Genomic DNA, 18,448 nt, shown 5'->3' with positions numbered 1-18,448 from the left:
AACTATAACAAATTCTGAAGGATATTAGCAGTACAATTGTGGTGGACTGATGTCCCATCCAGGGTGTATCCTGCCTTACGCCCGTTGGTTGCTGGATTAGGCTCTGGCTCACTCCATGACCCTGTACTGGATTAAGCGGTTTAGAAACTGGAATGGAATTGGTGGGAAATTGCAATATCATTTTGTAGCCTCTCTACTGACAGTTAATTTAACAACCATTATGTAGGAAAATTCATTATAGTCATTAACATCATCATCAGAAGTGATTGATACAGGGTCTGCTGTGAAAGTCACAGGCTAGAAATGCCTATGCCCACAGAAAGCTATACAAGCTGCATGTCTTTGAAAAATGCTTTGCACCAGGTTTAATTCAGTTCTATTCCTCTCATGGAGCCTGAACAACCATGTGCCTGTTCACTGGTCTCAGAGCCAAAGATGTCATATGGTATCCTGACTCCACCCATATATGTTCAATGGAGCTGAAGTCTGATGAGTTGAGTATCCACCCCATAACGGTCACATTCTTATCTCACATGAAAGTTGTTATTGCCTGAGGGACTTGATTATTGTAGCTCCATGCAGTCAGGTTGACAGTTTGGGATCTGTAGTGACTAGACACTCTGTCCGAGACTGTCACACTCTGCATTGTCATTTGCTGACCATTGACAAGTCTGTTGCACAAAACAATTACTGTGCCATACTCGTGAATGTCCACTACCACGGTCTTCAGAAAACCTTGATTCCTTGCTAAAGAGCATTTGAGTCCACTGCTTGAGAATTCTCATTTCTAGATTTTCACCAGGATTGACACTCAACAGGTTTAATCACCTCATCGCCTATCTACAGTATATTAACTCTCTCAATATGCAACATTCAGAAGTCACACATTATGGTCAGTTGTGAATGCTGAGTGAGTAAAAAATTATGCCAAAAATATTTACTTTTTCTAAAAACAAGCATGTAAAATAGAGAGAGAAATGTAATTTGATTTTCGATACATATGTAAAAGAAATTCAGCCGAAAGCACATTAGCATGGCACAGTAATGAGAATCAGTATGTTTCAATTCCTGTTTTTCTCATCTGTTTTCTGTTTTTTTCATCTTTTTTCCTCTTTGAATAATGTTGAGAAGATAATTAGCAGGAATGGGAAACTGTGATCCAAAAAGACAAACCTGTATCATTAAGATTCTGCAGAGAAGGACACAATGCAAGTTACAAATGAGACTGGAGACAAAAAAAATTAAAAAAGGAAAAGTGTTAATATATTGTGAAGCTGCTCCTTTCTTTTATTTGCTGTTAGTTTGCTTCAGGTCCTCTTCCAATGGACATGAAAGAAACATCTATAGGATGATTTTATCTAGTACAAGATATGTTTTGTGAGGAATTTATCAGGGAACAGACTTCTAGATAAGTCAGCTTCCTGCTCAGCATAGCAATAAAGTTAAGATACACAATATGAAAGATACCAACAGAAAAAAACGTATCTTATACTGTATACAATACTAGTATCATACGAACCCAGTTATAGCTGAATGTAGCTAAAATGAATCTTGCACCTTGGATGTAACTGATGTGAGACCTATGACTGACTTATGCTGACTCTCTGGTGTTATGATTTGAAAGAGTTTGAATCGTTAGCAGTCCTGCTGGTTGAAAAGAGTTGTTCATTATTCTTAAATTCTCACAATACTTTGGGAGTATTTTATTACCACACAGATGAATATTAAATCTAAAATGTGTTTTGCCTGATAATCCCATAATAATCTACAAAGCTCAAATCATCTTTCCTTTTATACATAATGCATGAGTCGAAAACCTCAGGCGGGAAGGTTATTTCCTTATGCCTTTTGAGGAGATTAGGATGTTTCTTAAAAGCAGCTAACTTAACACTGCAAGATGTTCTTGCACATATTTTGTTAGTTTTAATTGCACTGATCGCCCAGATAAGAGCCCTCCCGCACCTGACATTTGGGACTCCTTCTTTTCACAGTCTCTGGGTGTCTAATTAGAGATAAGGGATGTTGCATTCACTTTCTCTGTAGATAAAGGCAGAAAATGGCTTCTGTGCTGAGGGACTGTGGTTTCTAGCAGTACAAGAGTTTCTGGATGGGGAGCAGGGACGATTCTTATGTGCAAATTAATCCTCTCATCTTGGAAGAATAATAAACCTAAAAAATGTATAAGTGAAAACCAGCAGCTTTATTAATGAGCACCATATTCTTCCCAAAAGCTCTATGCTACATTTTCTAAATAAAATCTGTATTAGGAGCTGAGCTAACTGATTAATTTATTCAGCTTTCATTATCACCTGGTCCAAATATACTGAGCATCAAAATAAACTTATCACTCTATTGATGAATGATTGATCATTCTTGTCTGACTATGATGCACTTGAGTGACTTTGATGATGAATAATCACTAAATCTGTTAACTCTGGGAGTTTTTTGCTTTGTGGCGTGTTCCCAGTCAGCAATTTCTAATCTTGCAAGATGATACAGGCAAACAGTCTGTCAGTGATAGGCCACTGTCTTGGAGACCATGAGTCAGGACACTTCGAGGTCAATGGGGGAGGTCCAGGTGTGATGCTCTGGCCAAAAATGCCTAGTTTCCACAGAACTCCACTTCTGAAAGTCTGTCTGCATGGTGCTGCATTGTTCTGAGACCTCGCTTACTGTCCTCCCCGCTTGCATATTCTCATGTGAGAACATTCCCTAAACACCTGGACTGATCAACCATGAACAGCCACATGCTCATCTAGGCTCCATGAGAGGAAATGAAAAGAATCCCGCCTTCCAGAAAAACATTTTTCAAAGATGTGCAGCTTGCTTCCAGTGGTGGCCACACCTGCTGCTGCCCTGGGACTTCGAATGCGTTCTCATTCAAAATGAAGTTACCTGGGTCAGGTCTCTTCACCTTACAAAAAAGATTTTGCTATATTCTTGGAAAATGGTCTTTGCTGAGGTGCTAACATATTCAGAAGCCTTGTCCAAACTTAGCTGTATACTTAGTGTAGGTACATATCTCAGACATTTTCGAACTCGTTTTAAGAACATTAGCAGTGTGCAAGAAACAACCGTGTGTGCTGCTCAGCACTAGGCAATGTAAGGAATCCATTGCTTGCTCCCCTGGTGAAGTGAAGCTACCTGATGAGTGTGTACTAAACCACTAATCTGCCTAATCTCCCATCACCTAGCAGGGGACCAGAAAGATATCTCCAAGAGTCCAGTAACATCCCTGAGAACGCCAGCCTCAGTACAGCACACCACGCATAGATCTCATTCCACCCTACAGCAAACCTTGGCTAGGGATTGCCTGTGAAATCTCCAATGCCTGAATTGTTTTACTAAAATACATCTGTAGTTCATGGATCATAATTCATCTGTGATGGATCTAGGAGAAGCAAAGCTAAGTGCAATGTTGTTAAGCATCTTTATTCTAAGCTGTAAAGATTTTTTTTTCTATTTTGGCTAACACTTTGAGCGCTTGTCCTTGAATGACATAAGGCAATCTGTTTTCCATAGGTTATAAACAGCTTTCAGGGGGCATACCACCTGGTAGCATTCTCTTTTCTGATCAGAGATCTTTCATTTCCTAAGAACGCAGAGAGATCCTAATTTTCAGACCCCTGCTAACAAACCCCTCACTGCTTTGCTCTGAAATCTTGCAATTGCCAGCCTTTCCATTGCCAAGGACACAGCAGGCTGTCTGTTGGCTCATCCATTTGTCAGTGAAGTGATGGCTTTTGCCCACCGTTTAGGTTCCAGCATACTGAGCCAAACTGATGGTATACAACGCCACGCAGTTTAGTGATGAGAAAAAAGCTTTACAATAAAAACTTGCATAAAGAGCTGAAGAACACATATCTGTTGGCTTCTAGCCCCAGACATCGGAATGCTCATTGATATCGATGGCACAGGCAACAGACATATAGTAAACCTCATCTACCCTCACGCCCCCAGTCAGTCATTGTTATTGATTCACTTTAAGCCTTTATGTTTGGCGACTGGAGAATAAATGTTTTAGCAGGTCTATTTTAATCCAGAGTGAAATATGAAATATTAAAAAACGTATTGCTTTACAGCTAGCACTTCTCCTACTGATGGGGCAAAATGAAATACCATCAGGGTTGGCATATGTGTAACACACTTCATGTCAGATAAGGGGCTGAAGTGAGGAATTGACAGAGAAAGTTAACCCAGAGGGGAAAATTATAGGTAAGACAAACTGAAACATTTAAGATGTGTTAGCATCCATAACCTTTCCTCAAATATCATGGACTTTTTCATTGCTACAAGTATTTAGAAAATCTAACAGGTCACCCAGAAGAGGGGATCTCTGAGAAGACCGTGTCTTCTGCCCCCTTCTAGGGATTTAGTTTAGAATTTCTGTCCACGGGGAAGATTGCTGCCTGTTGGGTCAGTAACTCCAGTTCTACTGCATATAGCTGTCAGATGAGTTCAGCCCAGAGAGCAGTGTCATTTTATTTTTAAAACCATGTAGGAAAAATTAGAAATTTTGCCATTTCACATTTCCCTCTGTTCATTATTCCCTAGTTGATCCACCTCATTATTTCCATTATTAAGGCTGCTGTTTTTCAAGACAAACACTTCTCTCTTCACAGTTAGAAGAAGTGTAGAATTTGGAAAAAATATCCCTCACCCATTTCCTCTAGGGCTGCATGGAGAAATTGGATTCTGCAGTTTACATAATTGTTTATTCCTTTGGGTTACTGCTTCTGAGGCATAAAAGGCTCCATCTCTAATTAACTCTGACATGACCTTATAGTCTTGCATGATTCTTCTGCTGGGAATGCAACAATAAAATATTTTGGGATGAGTCACTGCCAGATGAATTCTAGACTGCACATTCCATATGCAGTATAACAAAACAGTAGCTTCTGAAATAGTTATACTTCCCCAGTGAGGTTTAGGTAATTTAACAGAGTTAACACTGTCCTTTTTTCTTTATTACAGGGTTAGGCAAAGTCCTCTGATTGTGATCTTTTGACCATACACAAAAGAATGTTTTCCAAAATGTGGTTGGTGGCCATGTCTGGTAGCTGGTGCTGACACATGAAGCGTAGTTTTATGAAAGGGTCAGCAGAGGCTGCTGAGGAATGGGCCATTAATAATTATTGCTTACACTTATATAGCACTTTTCTTGACACTCCACTCAAAGCGCTTTACAGGTAATGGGGACTCCCCTCCACCACCACCAGTGTGCAGCCCCACCTGGATGACAACAGCTATAGTGCGCCAGTACGCTCCACACACACCAGCCCTCAGTGAGGAGGAGAACAGAGTTGATGAAGCCAGTTCAGAGATGGGGATTATTAGGAGGCCATGATTGGTAAGGGCCAATGGGAAATTTGGCCAGGACACCAGGGTAACACCCCTACTCTTTTCGAGAAACGCCCTGGGATTTTTAATGACCAAAGAGAGTCAGGACCTCCTTCTCATATAAAGGACAGTGCCTTTTTGCAGTACAGTGTCCCCGTCACTATACTGGGACATTAGGATCCACACAGACCGCAGGGTGAGCGTCCCCTACTGGCCCCACTAACACCTCTTCCAGCAGCATCCTGAGTTTTTCCCAGGAGTCTCCCATCCAGGTACTGACCAGGCTCACACCTGCTGAGCTTCAGTGGGCTGCCAGTTGTGAGTTGCAGGGTGATATGGTGATGAAATTCTGAAAATTTAGATTAATGGCTGCTTTGAAAAATTAGATTTTAATGCTGTATATTTAACAGATTTTAACATTTGTGACACTTCAAAGTTGCATTGCTGAAGTTGTTCTAATTTTGTAATTCTCAGATGGTAGGAGTTCGGAGTGGGGACAGGTAGAGGGGATGATTGTAGTGAAAGGTGAGATGGAATAGTTTGTGCCAAACTAGAGTGCTGAAAAGCTGAAAAAGAATCTTAAAATTGTATTAGTTGCATTTGATCTATTCAGCATGCCTTAAATATGCATCATGTGGTGCTATTCTTTTAAGACATTGATTGTAATATTGAAATATACTTCATAAACTTAATTACAAATTAACTTTTGTTTTGAAAAAGGTATGAACCCAAATTCACTTGTTGTTGACTAAATTTAAAAATACCAATTGGCACAATAAACTGATATGTACAGGTTTGAGGCTGAGGTTATAACTCTAGATTTGCAGGTGTCTCTAGTCTCGGTTCTGGGGAGCATCCGTCCAGTGTTATTTTTCTAAGTAATCATTTAGTTCTTTATTTCTGAAGACTTGCAGCCATTTAATTAGCATCAATCAAGCAGGTATTTTGTTAAATTAAGTCATTTTTTCAATCATTTGGAAAACAAAGTTCAATACTTCTCAAGGAACTGTGTTTCCTTAATTGAACAAATTATTTGCTTAATTGATCAATACCTGATGTTCCCATTCTTTACAAACAAGTCATTTAGGGATGATCTATAAGACCTCCTGGACAGGAGAATCCATGAACAGGGATGGAGAATTCAAGACCATAATCTTATCTATCTTGTGACAGATGTGATTCTGTTCACAAATAAAAATAACAAACTCCAGCAGATACATAAGTCTTAATTACTAAAAATAAGAGAGCTCATGATAAAAAAAATCTAGTAAACAAAATCACTAGCTCTTTAAAACACCTGCCATTCTTCCCAGGAGGTGTTCGCTTCTTTGTCATATTTGTTGAATTCAATGATATCATATTTTCTACACTTGGGAACCAGGAAACACATGATTTAATAAATCAGCTGGATGTCGCCTTCAATTTTGTTAATCCATGCTGCACAGAAGCTTCTTGACAGACAGTCTGCGAGAGCAGTGTTTAAACCAGAAAGGCACCTGCAAGCTTAATTGAGATTTCCAGTGAACACACTGAGTGGGATTGACATCTCTTCTAAATGTGTAATGCAGCAACATCATTGTGCACTGGAACACAAGCGTCACTGAATGCATTCTATAAACTGACACTGCAGACCGGAGTGTCCAGGCTCCCTGTGGAGGGTTAGAGGTATCTTTTCCAAGCACCTGTATTCCCGAGGATCTAAAAATTATATATACATACTGTAGGAAAGTAACAATGATCAAGTGGATTGTTTAATTTAAAGATAAAGATCTATACAGATGATTGCCTGGAATATTCAAAAACTATAAATATTATTCACTGTATGGATTAAATGATTTCCAGATTTAAGTGTACTCGTTTTCAAATTAAATGGTGTCTATTTGCTAGAAAGAAAGTGCTACACATTCAACTTAATATCTTTTGCAAGAAAAAAAAACTTGTTTTAAACTGTTTTAATAAACAAACTCAATAAAGGGAGACCTGTTTCTTTTCAAGGGTGGAGATTGGAATCCCTTGTAAAGACCGGAATGAGGGTTTTAAAAATAGTTTGAACTTGTAGTAAACTGAGAACATCCATAACCTCCCATCAAAACCAACTGCTCATACTGACAGACCAGTGCTTCCTCAAAGATTGTAAATGATAGATACTCTATACACTGCTCTTATTAAATATAATAACTTTTTAGGTGTTCGATTCCTGTGTCAGACAGACGTCATTGCAAAGCCATATCATGTATATTAATATATGTAAAAATATAATAAAGTATATATTATAATGTATAAACCATGATACCATGATACATTATCAAGTTGCTTTTAAAGTATACTTTTGAAAATACGTTACTGGAGAATTGTCTTCCTTAAGGAAAGATTATTTTAGATATTTAATAAATATAATATTTCATAAGTTGTAGCTTAGCACAAGTTGAAAGGTTTTTATGAGTTTTTATCTGTATTGTCTAAGAAGTGAGTTATTCTAACCAAGCTCAGTATTTAAGAACCAGAGAAGTTACTCTTTATGTGTGAAGTGCAGAGGTTGTTAGAGATGTTCTTTAATTGACTGTGTATAAACTTCAAAGATCCAGTTTCTGACTGTACAGATTGAAATGGTTCTCTTTTCTTTCATTTTGAATTGTATTTACCATGCATATTATGTCTTCAAGAAAAAGTGAACAGAGCTTTTTTTTCACCAAGTGACAATAAGATTAATAAACTAGAATCGAGAACTGACCCCAAAGAAGCAGGGTGACATGCTTTCACCTATCTACACCATGACTTTTAAACATGTTTCAGTGGGCTAAAGAAAGTTGAGCTCAAGCTGCTGAGTTGCGCTTGAATTATGAAGTTCCTCTAGGAAAACAAACTCAACAATCACAGTGTCTTAGCCCATAACATAGTAACCTTAAACCAGGGGTGCTGACTTTACCCACTAATGCAAAACGTGATGTGCTTTCCACTTTGGAATATCCTTTTTAGAAGCTATTATGTTGTCAGTATGACTAATAGCAACCAAACCCAAAATATAAAACAATACCACAGAACACTTGCTTGATTCAATACAATTAGTATTATATTGTACGATATGTATTGTACAGCTATTGTATAATGCAACAAGTGCGTTACAGTATGTTACAAATTCGTATTCTGTGAAATGACAGAAGAGTAGCAGTTGTTTGTCACTGTGTGTGATTTATTAGGTTTCTACCAGCAGATAAGAGAAATGTTTTTTTAGATGTATACAGTTTCCATTGAGAAGACCTCAAAAGTTAAAATTAGTTCTACCCAAATGATTCTGAAATTAAAATTTATATTCAAATCATATGATTGCAAGTCTGTCATTAAGACTTCCTAATGAATTCATTATTCACATTTTCAAGATGCAATCACTTTTAATCAGCGGCAGTTAATTTGAAGTGTCACTGAAGAATAACCAGTCAAGAAAAGGATCCAAATTGTGGGTTTTATTCATCACTCTATCTTAGTTTTTGACTCATAATCCTTTACAAATATTTACTAAGAATGCACTGTATTGTCAAACTTGATGTTATGCCTTTTCAATTTATTTTGCACTCCTTTGATGTGTAGATATCTGCTTACAAAAGTAACTACCTATAGCCTTCCACCCAATCATAATGTGATAACCATGAATTCTAAAAAGAAATTACAGATTTTTGTATAATATGTGAATGTCACAGTGATACTGTAAAAATATTATTTAGCAGTACATTTTCTCACTATATGTCATAGATTACTTCATTTTAATGATTCCTTTTAATCCTCTAATGATGCCATGAATAATTCTAAAGACTGCTGGTAGTTCTAAAGTGATGCAATCATTAGCATATTACATACTGTACATGCAACAGAGTGATCCAACTGCCATCACAAAAAGAGTTAGCATTAGCAGTCTTGAGTTTGTCTTCATTTAGTCAGATATGTGTTGAAAGTCAATTCAATTTTTGACAATGTAAAACAAAGCAGTTGCCTGCCGTCTTTGCTGTGTAACATCTGTTTGCCTTTATGTAGGTAATCATATCTTTAAAGTCTTGCACCAGATTGAATTTTTCACTTAAAAAATACTACCCATTAGGATCATCCAATGACTTAAGAGTATGAAAGTTCCTTTTGCATGAGAACAGGCTGTGTTTGTTGTGCCGAGCACATTTACTGGCTCAGCAGTGTAATTCATTTAATTTTGAAGCTGACAAACATTTGCCTTCTGCTTAATAAAAGAAGCTTACTATATGGATTGGTAGTGCTTTGCAATTTCACTGATTTAATTTTTTCTGTTTATAAATTAAATTCCTTTAGAATATCAATGGGATGTGAAATTTGACATGGAACAGATTTGTTTTTAAAATATCAGCCAGGATGCAATTTGTAGGCCGTTTACACATGTACAGCATTCTTATGAATGTATGGATTGTTGTAGATAGTCTGTTTTGTAACAGGGACCTTTCTCACTTTAAATTCAGAGCATATGCATTTTATAAATGAGGAAAACAAGAATAAAAAAATAACTTCCCAGTTTATTTCAAGTGTTAACTACAGTGTGTAGTTTTGATCCATGTTACAGAAAGTAAGCTAGGTTTGAGGTTTTACTAGGCTTAGATCTTGCTCAGAAACTGTAAATATAGTCACTTAAAAGAAACCAAGAGCTGCATCCTGGTGTTGGAAATCATATCTAGTCACATTGTCTTGTGATAAGTGACAAAAACATGGTATATGCAATGCAATACCCATCTTCTCACAAGTAATATTATTGAATTCAAATAAAGTGCATTTAATCACCTCCTCACTCCCCAATTTTAAGGACCTATCAGTGTTTCAAATCGAGGTTCTGCATTGTGATCTAATATAAATTAACAGTGCCATTTGTCTAAGATTTTTTAACGTTTTGTAGCAAGTGAACAAAAACATTATGGACCACACAATTAGAAAGACCTTTTAGTTGATTTTAATACCACTGATTGAAGTGTTTTTAAGTAGTGCAGGATGCCAGTGATCACTGCACATGTCTTGGTGAGGGACAGCCTAGGGCTGGTAGGATCTATCAGTTGGTGCCGGTCAGCTCCTGGAGGAGCAGTCACATATCCCTTGGCACAGACACTGGCAGAACCCATACACCAGGCACACAGTCAGGCTGGAAGGCACCAGACTGACACACACGATCCCAAGAGTCACTTTCTGAATCACCAGCAAGTAAATCCCAAGTGGCAGGGATCCAAAGTAGAAGAACCCTAGCAGCCAAACCAATATCCTTGGCACATGGTTACAGAGCTTGGAGAAGAGGTCCTGGTCTGTGTGGCTGTGAGAAGTGACTGATATGGAATCCAGGCTTGGCTCTGCATAGTAATCCGAGCTAGTATTTCTGCTGGGTGTCCGAGGGGAGTCTCTTTGCACCTCCATGATAGTGATAACCAGGCAATTGGAGGAGCCGTGGGATGGGCTGGTGGAGGAGAGGTTCTTGGGTGTCAGGACCACCTCTTTGCATTCTGTGCTCCAGGACTTGTCCCTGGTGACCAGTTTTGACATGATATTGCAGTCGTCCGGCAGCCCAGCCACCTCGTACTCCGTGACCTCCGTCTCGTGACGGCAAAAGGGACAGCTGATATAGTGGGATCCATCTCCAATGTCCAAGATCTTGTTCAGGCATCGGGCACAGACTCTGTGAAGGCAGTCTAAGATCTTGGGCTTGCGGTTGTGTGCATTGTACCTCTGGTAACAGATCTTGCACTCCAGTTCCTCATTGGATAGCTTCTCCTCAGGTTCCGTGTGAGAACAGCTCATTTTTACTTCATGCTCTGTAAAACAAGAAGAAAAGAATTCATGTGAATGGCGGAGGCTGCAGACAAGAAGGCATACCAGTATGCCTTTGGACTGTGGGAGGAAGCCAGAGAACTTGAAACCCATGAGAACACAGGGAGAGCATGCAAACTCCATGCCGAAAGCGCCCCAGGTCCAGAATTGAACCCAGGGCCCCAGTGCTGCAAGGCAGCAACGCTGACCACTGTGCTGCTGTGCCACACGCATGTAATAATCACTGTTTGAATATAAGTGATTCTCCAGGATCTTCCTTATTTTATTTGTTATAGTCTGAAAAGAAGTCTGATAACATCACGTGTCTGTGTAACTGCAGGCTACTAATCCTGCCTGTCTGGTGCCCGCGGTCTTGTGTGATCCTGCTGCCCCCATCCTCACAGCGGCAGCAGCTCCTCGGCCCCGCGGGGAGGGCGGCTTGTTGTAACTCCAGCGCCTGCTCCCCATGACCGGGGTTCTGTTTACTCAACCACACGGGTTCATGCCCAACTCGAGTCCTCTTGCACACCTTGGGGTGTTTTCCGTATCCTCCGTGACGACATAAGAACGTTTTTTGCACTTGTTCTAGGCCTGTTCGTTTCTTTTGAGAAGGCAGCCGCGGAATTTCGGGATGCAAGGAAGACAGGCGTGGAAGGCCGTTATCAAAGGTCAATGTTTAAGATGAAAACTGTGCATTTTTAATAGCATATTTCAGCTCTGGTCGTCATCTCTCTTACATCAGATGAGATCTCCCTTTCCTTGATTTTAGAATATTATCCCAATCGACAAGCGCTGGGTCTCCAAAGGTAAAACACATCTCATACGCTAGGCTTGCATTTTAAATAGCAACCTGAAAACTATGCTTGTTGCTGTGTATGATGATTAGGATGGAAATTGACTTTGTATCAATTGTGAATGTTTTGTAACATTATCTTTTTATTTGTTCTTGGGGCATGCTTCGAATATGGCTCACATTCCGTCACTGTAAATGGAAATAAACACTTTTTCTGCATGATCGGGTTCCTAGCAGAGAAAACACGCCACTAATGTGTGGGTGTTGGAGGGAATTTGATTGATAACATTTATAACCGCGCACTACGAAAAAGAACAGGGAAGATTATTTCTAGATTGATGGATGAGTCAATCGTTCTGTGTGTTTCTTCAATCCCGTTATCACTTCAGTCCAAATTGAAACATTGGTTTCTTCAATGATAACATTGAGAACAATAGCACACCGACTTTCATGTAGAAATAGAAAAAATGAGCGGTGCAAGTTGAATATCAGTAGAAGGAAGCAAGGAACCTTGTTTTTGTTTTTTACGGTACGATAATAATTTATTGTCTGATTTTTCAGAAATGCCTCTTACATTATAGTTGTGATTTATACACACAAAATTAGCTGTAGATTTAGACTCCCCACAATTACACCAAGCTCATTTACATGTGACAACACATCACCCCTTCACGTCTGCACACAATCCACTGAAAGCCCATGCCCATGAACAATTACTCATTTATTGATTGAGTGTGATTGAATCTGCTAAATATGTTCTTTGACAAACGCATTCTTTTGCAAAATTGAGCGCTTTGTCCATCCAAAAGGTTACTTGTTGTAGAAAATTGAAAGTTGCTGTAAGAAAGTGTTCTATATTGGAATTATAAAAGCGCAGTTTGATAAGACAGGATTATAAATGGATGTATGAGTGTGTGTAAAAATATTGCAGTGTTTATATAGGGAGTGTTAGAGCTTTGTCAGCCATGTCACATTCCTTTTCAAGTTTTCCTAAAAATTATACCGTAATAGAAAGCAAACTCAGTTGTTCTTCTGCCACAGGACACATGTGACGCCTTGGAAACTAGCCTTTATTTGCTGGTGGCTTCATTTATCTATAGGATGTTTGCGGTGAAGAGTAATCAGTAATTCAATGCCTGCTGGAGATGCAAATGTTGTCCCTTCACTGCAGTTTAGTGCAGAAGCAAGTGGCCACTTGAATGGGAATAAAAGCACTCTTATGTCCTCAAGTACCTGGGCAAGTGCTCTCTGCTAAAGCTGTGTGCAATTCCCTGGTGCAGGGCTCTGTGAGGAGAGGCTGCAGAGTCACTGGAACGTGAGAAGAGGTCTGATCAATAATTCCAGAGAGCCTTGCAATTCTCTAAAAGGCCTTCCTTAGGCTTGCAATGTGTGTGGTGTTCCAAATCACACCTTTCGAGCTGGTATTCAAATCTGTCCTAATGTCACGTGGCCCAGTGGTCGATGTCTTTGGAAGGCAGGCAGATTTGTACATGATGACAGGAAGAGCTGGGAGTGTTCTGGGATTTAGCTAATAAAGGAAAGACATCGAATCACTGGTCTTAAGCAGTCCCACCTTTTTGAAAAACTTTCATAGATTCAACCCACAGTGGTTTCCACATATCTAATTTTTATGTTTTGTAGAGACACTGTTTAAGGCAAATGGCTTTTAGGTCAATGGCTTTTAAACTACACGTATATCATTGGAATTGTGAATTCACACTAATGCACACTGCACATTAACATGCAGAAAATAATTTTCTGAGGTGCCCTAATCTGAATTGTTTTGAATTGAAACAAATGGCAGATCAAACTTTATTTAGTATTACAGTAGAAAAACAGTGCCAACAAGAATAAATAGGAAAGCCGTTTTTCAAATGAAAGATTTTGAGAAGTCTTCAAATTGGTGTCTTTGTCATGACAGTATCTTGTTGAATAGCTCAAGCTTTGCATTTCATGTGCTATAAATCAGTACTGTGTAGTGTTATCATTGTCCTCTAATGCTATTCTCTTGATTGTGACACACAAATAAATGCATGGGACTGACGAAGAAAATTGCTTTTTTCTCCTAGTGTATTTTTTGGAGTCAGCTATGATTTATTAACATCTCTGCACTGTACACTGTACGTGTGGACCTATTGTTGTTACAATTGCAATTTAAAACACATTACTTGTGAAATTTGCATGCTTTTTACAGTAACATCCTATAATAACCAGTTTTACAGGTTCAGTCATCCAGTGATCTTTATGAGGTACTTCAGAAAAAGCAATGTACAAACAGAATAGCCAACATACTAATAACGATGTGTTTTGAATCAAACCCTTTGTTATTTATAAATGGGGTCATTTGGCATTTAGGGTGAGGTGGCAGAAAACATACAAAAAGTTGAACCTTAACTCCTAAGGAGAAAAGCTGTAGCACATAAACCCAGGTCACCCACTTGCAACTAAATACGTTCATCAAATTGGAGAAAAAGACATGGGCTTTGGGATCATGCAACCACAGCATCACACCTATAGATGATGGGGTATGTATTAAGTTTTCCCTACAGTTGCCTACAAGGGTTTTTTTAATTTTCATTTATCTCACTGTTTCAATGAAAACACCTGGACTGCATTTAATAAGACTCACCTTTGTTGTTTGACTTGGCCAGCAGTGTCTGAACATAAGCACAGCAAAGAAATATGTCTGAAATATTAATGACTTTTTGTTTCACGGTGTGGCTGGAACCAGGTGTGACTTTTGGTTTATTTTCCCCATTTCTGCATTGATTTTTTTATATGACCTGAGTGATTATTGGTTCTTCTGCCTTTGCAAAGGCTGAATATGTTTAAGAAGCATATTTTGCAGAGAGTTTGATGCTGTGCCTCAGAGTTTAGATTTTGTTGTCAATGTGTCAACAGATGTTTTTGACTGCTATGTTTTGTGGTCAGATGTGCTTCTTTATTTATTGCCTTAGGCATACCTTTGATTTTTTTGAGGTGGCTGTGCATAAATCAAATTATCATAATGACTTATTGACGACAGCTACTTGAAAATCTTCAGGACAAAACTGGAAAGTGAAATGCAGTCATTTTTTTGCTTATGGGTAAGAAAAACAAGTCTTTTCATTATTTATTAAAAAAAGAAATCAAATTTGTGAGAGCCTGCAAATGGTTGATTATGATTTTATCATGTGTAGCAGACATGTGGGAATTTATATAGTTTGTAGCTGTACTATTTTTCAATTTATTTGTTAAGATTAGGAGCCTCTATTTACAGATATCTCCATCAACAAAAACATGCAGGTACTTTAATAACATTTACGAAAGGTTGCAGAATGCCTTACCAGTCATGCCTACAAAATCAGATTGCCAGTTCTTTTTTAATTTTAGCTTCTGCCAATGGATACCCAAAAACATTCATGGTCAAAATGCTTCACTTGCTTTGGCTATTAAGTCTTGCCAGGTTTAAAAGAATGTGTTCCAACTTAAATGTACTTAGAACCTCCCTGCTGCTACAAAATATGTCTGCCAAGGAAAGAAAATTTACTTTCTCGGGTTTTGTTGGACTCTGCTAAATCATATTGAAATGTATATTGAACTACAGGGAGAACGCTTGAGGTTTTTTAGATGGTTTTCTTTCTGTGTGTGACAAATGATGAGGTGCACAGGAAAAGTAAAAAATATATGCAATCAATTTATTCCAGCTGTGTACTCCTGCTTTTGTAAGATCACCTTCAAAACATATATATTACAGGGTAGCAGGGATATTTATGCTGGGATAACTGAATTCCCTTTATATCTTAAAAAAATTGATTCTAAGGATCATTAAAAGATTAATCTGTCAAAATATGATCTATCCATCTGTCTAAACTCAGTCTATTTTGGTGTTCAATGTCAGATATGGTTTCAGATGTTTTCATATTAACTTAATACCTTTCCAATTTTTAAAGATTTTGTTTGATTGTGGATAGCTAAAGATTTTGTTTTTCAGTTTCATCACCGAAGTTGGACATAAACCCAAACCCAACCCAAAAGTACTTAACTGGATACAGTTTTCAATTTAAGCACATATATGTATTTCACAAATGCTGAGAACACAATGAATGTATATTTCACATGTATAGACAGAGCAGCAGAACTGCTTTATCTTTTATAGATTTTCTCAGATCAGATTAAAAGACTTTGTACCAATACAATGCTTATTATCACATTTCTTTATTTAACATTTACGATTCCACCATAACTTTTTATTTTCTTTACCCCAATATTCGAAAAGGGCTAGGGAGTATTGATTAGTGTAATCATTTACAACATGTTGTTGTGCTTTTTAAAATCCTAGATTAGCTAGGATAAAGGTTTGACAGGTAATTTTCATATTAGTAATTAGAACATATTCCATTTGTTTTGTATTAGTACTGATGTGATGCCATGAATCTGGTGACTATATTATATGTCCTTGGGTAGTTCAATCTACTGTACATGACTGGAGTTGAAACATATGGGATGACTCCAAGGGTTAGATCTATTGCTCTATTCTTTCCCATGTGCAGAATTTCAGAAGTGGGTATTTTTACATCCCTCCGTCATCGTTCTGCAGGCACTGATAAAAATGCCATCAGGTCCTTCCGTCCCTCAGAGAGTGATTCTCCTAATGTGCCACAGTGCATTAGCTGGTCCTCTCACAGCTGCCTCTTTCATGCTAAATGCAAACCAGACGAATCATCTCCTAGGTAAACTGTGAAGTGATTTGTGCTTGTTCTTCGGTGCCGTCATAAAGGTTAATGGCTTATTTACATGACAATGGGCAATTTCTGCGATGTCTGCTGGATCAGCATCAGCTGGGGCCCTGAAGACCTGCTCCGAATTCAACACGGGGGAGGTTCGGCATTATCAGCAGGAGAAATTTGACAGCACTTTAAAGAGCAGACGGTGCCCTTCAGAAAACAATTGTGAGGTAATGAATGTTTTGCAGGGCTGTTCTCCATATGCCACGACTGTTATATTTTTATTTTTTGTATTACCCTTATACTTGTGGTTATTACCTTTCTTTTAAAACAAAGCAGAATTTAGAGAACAGCCAACTCAGTAATTATTGACCAACAGCTATCTTACCTTTTTGGCAAAAGCTCTGCAGCAGAATAACTGTTGCTGTTTAGTTACAAGCCCATACATCTGAAAATAAGCTGCATAAGTCTTTTCAGTCTGGGTTCAGATGAAGGCATAGTACAGAAACAATCTTTGTTGGGATTGGTAATAATTGCTTGACACAAGGAGAGTCGTTACTCTGGCAAGCCTGGACAACTCATGGCTAATGTCACATGACCATTTGGTGTTTTAACTCTCCTGTCTTTACTCTGTTATTCTATTTCAGACCCTTCTAGGATCCTATCTCTCTCATATTGTTCACCTTCAGGGGAAGACTGAACAGGTTCCTTCTGTTTCTGAGTCGGTTCCCTCACTCTTCTCCCACTCCTGTCCATCATACTCACTCGATCCTTCATCCCCCTGAATCTTTGCTGCCAGGCAATGGAACAGTCCTCCAGACACGCTCTAGTTACACTACGTACATCACTGTTCATATACATTCCAACTCTGTGGCACTCAGCTTGCTTATTCTTCAATAGTCCCACCTATAATGCACTTCATTTTTGCACTCTTACTTTTACCTCTTTTTTACCTGCTTTTGTCTTTTCCAGGCTTGATTATTGTAGTGCAATGCTTGCATATCCAAATATGTTTTTGCAAGTTCCAAAATGTTCCAAATTCAGCTGCTTAGATTTCAACCATAAGTAAGCTGCGTGAGCATACATCATCTCTTTTAGCTGCTTCACACTGGCTCCCTGTGGATCTCAGAATGATTGAATACACTGTTGCTCGTCCTTAAGGGCTTGAAAGGCTTGCTTTCTGACTACAGTGGTGAACCATTAACCCTTTATATACCTGCATATCATCTGTGCTCTTTTGACTTTGGCCTTCTTTCAACTCCACATATGAGACTCTGCACAGAGAGACCAGGCTTTTGTTCTGCTGGAATGATCTATTAGATGCAATCGATTTATACAAGTACACACCCTGAGAGAAACACAAAGCAGGGGGCAGACTGGGGGAGAATGTCATTCCCCTTGCTACATGAAGCACCCCCATAAACAAATACTGTACATGGTCCCCCTTCTTAATTCATGTGCAAAAATAGTATTCCTGTGGATGAACATAACCTGAAGAAGCCTCTGCCTTTAATTACCTGGCAAACATTAACTTGTAACATTACCATTACCAGTTAGCATTGATGCTATATGTTGGAAGGTACAATTGTTGTAAGAGTCTGATTCATAGATGCATATGAAATGTCTTTATTTTCTAAATGAACTCACTTGGGTTTATTTCCTGATTTATATTCTATGTACGTCACAGGAATAATGCAGGGATGTGGATCAGCAGGGAAACAGTAATCAGAGGTGATTTGTTAAGCTGTAATTAATTTGAAGTTAATGTGCTTCTCTCCAGTTTCTCTGTCCATCTCTGGGGTTCCACCCT

The 18,448-nt window shown here is 38.5% G+C and overlaps 2 protein-coding genes across 3 annotated transcripts in view; one reads left to right on the top strand and one right to left on the bottom strand.

The window, feature by feature from the left end:
• The window catches only part of cep89 (centrosomal protein 89), an 86,962-nt gene that overhangs the window by 43,097 nt on the left and 25,417 nt on the right, over positions 1-18,448 (top strand). The gene's annotated exons all lie outside the window — the stretch shown is intronic.
• On the bottom strand, positions 8,393-11,136 carry LOC148816983 (E3 ubiquitin-protein ligase RNF182). The gene has a single exon (XM_088939243.1). It carries the CDS (start codon positions 11,128-11,130, stop codon positions 10,408-10,410), a length of 723 nt encoding a protein of 240 aa, XP_088795369.1. The 5' UTR covers positions 11,131-11,136; the 3' UTR covers positions 8,393-10,407.

Source organism: Atractosteus spatula, chromosome 21 (assembly GCF_055471065.1).
Source record: "Atractosteus spatula isolate fAtrSpa1 chromosome 21, fAtrSpa1.hap1, whole genome shotgun sequence".
NCBI classification, from domain to species: Eukaryota; Metazoa; Chordata; class Actinopteri; order Semionotiformes; family Lepisosteidae; genus Atractosteus; species Atractosteus spatula.
This window is presented reverse-complemented; position numbering and strand designations above follow the sequence as displayed.

Coding starts and splice junctions, on each gene's coding strand:
- LOC148816983 (XM_088939243.1), bottom strand. CDS start 11,130: ATGAGCTGTTCTCACACGGAACCTGAGGAGAAGCTATCCAATGAGGAA.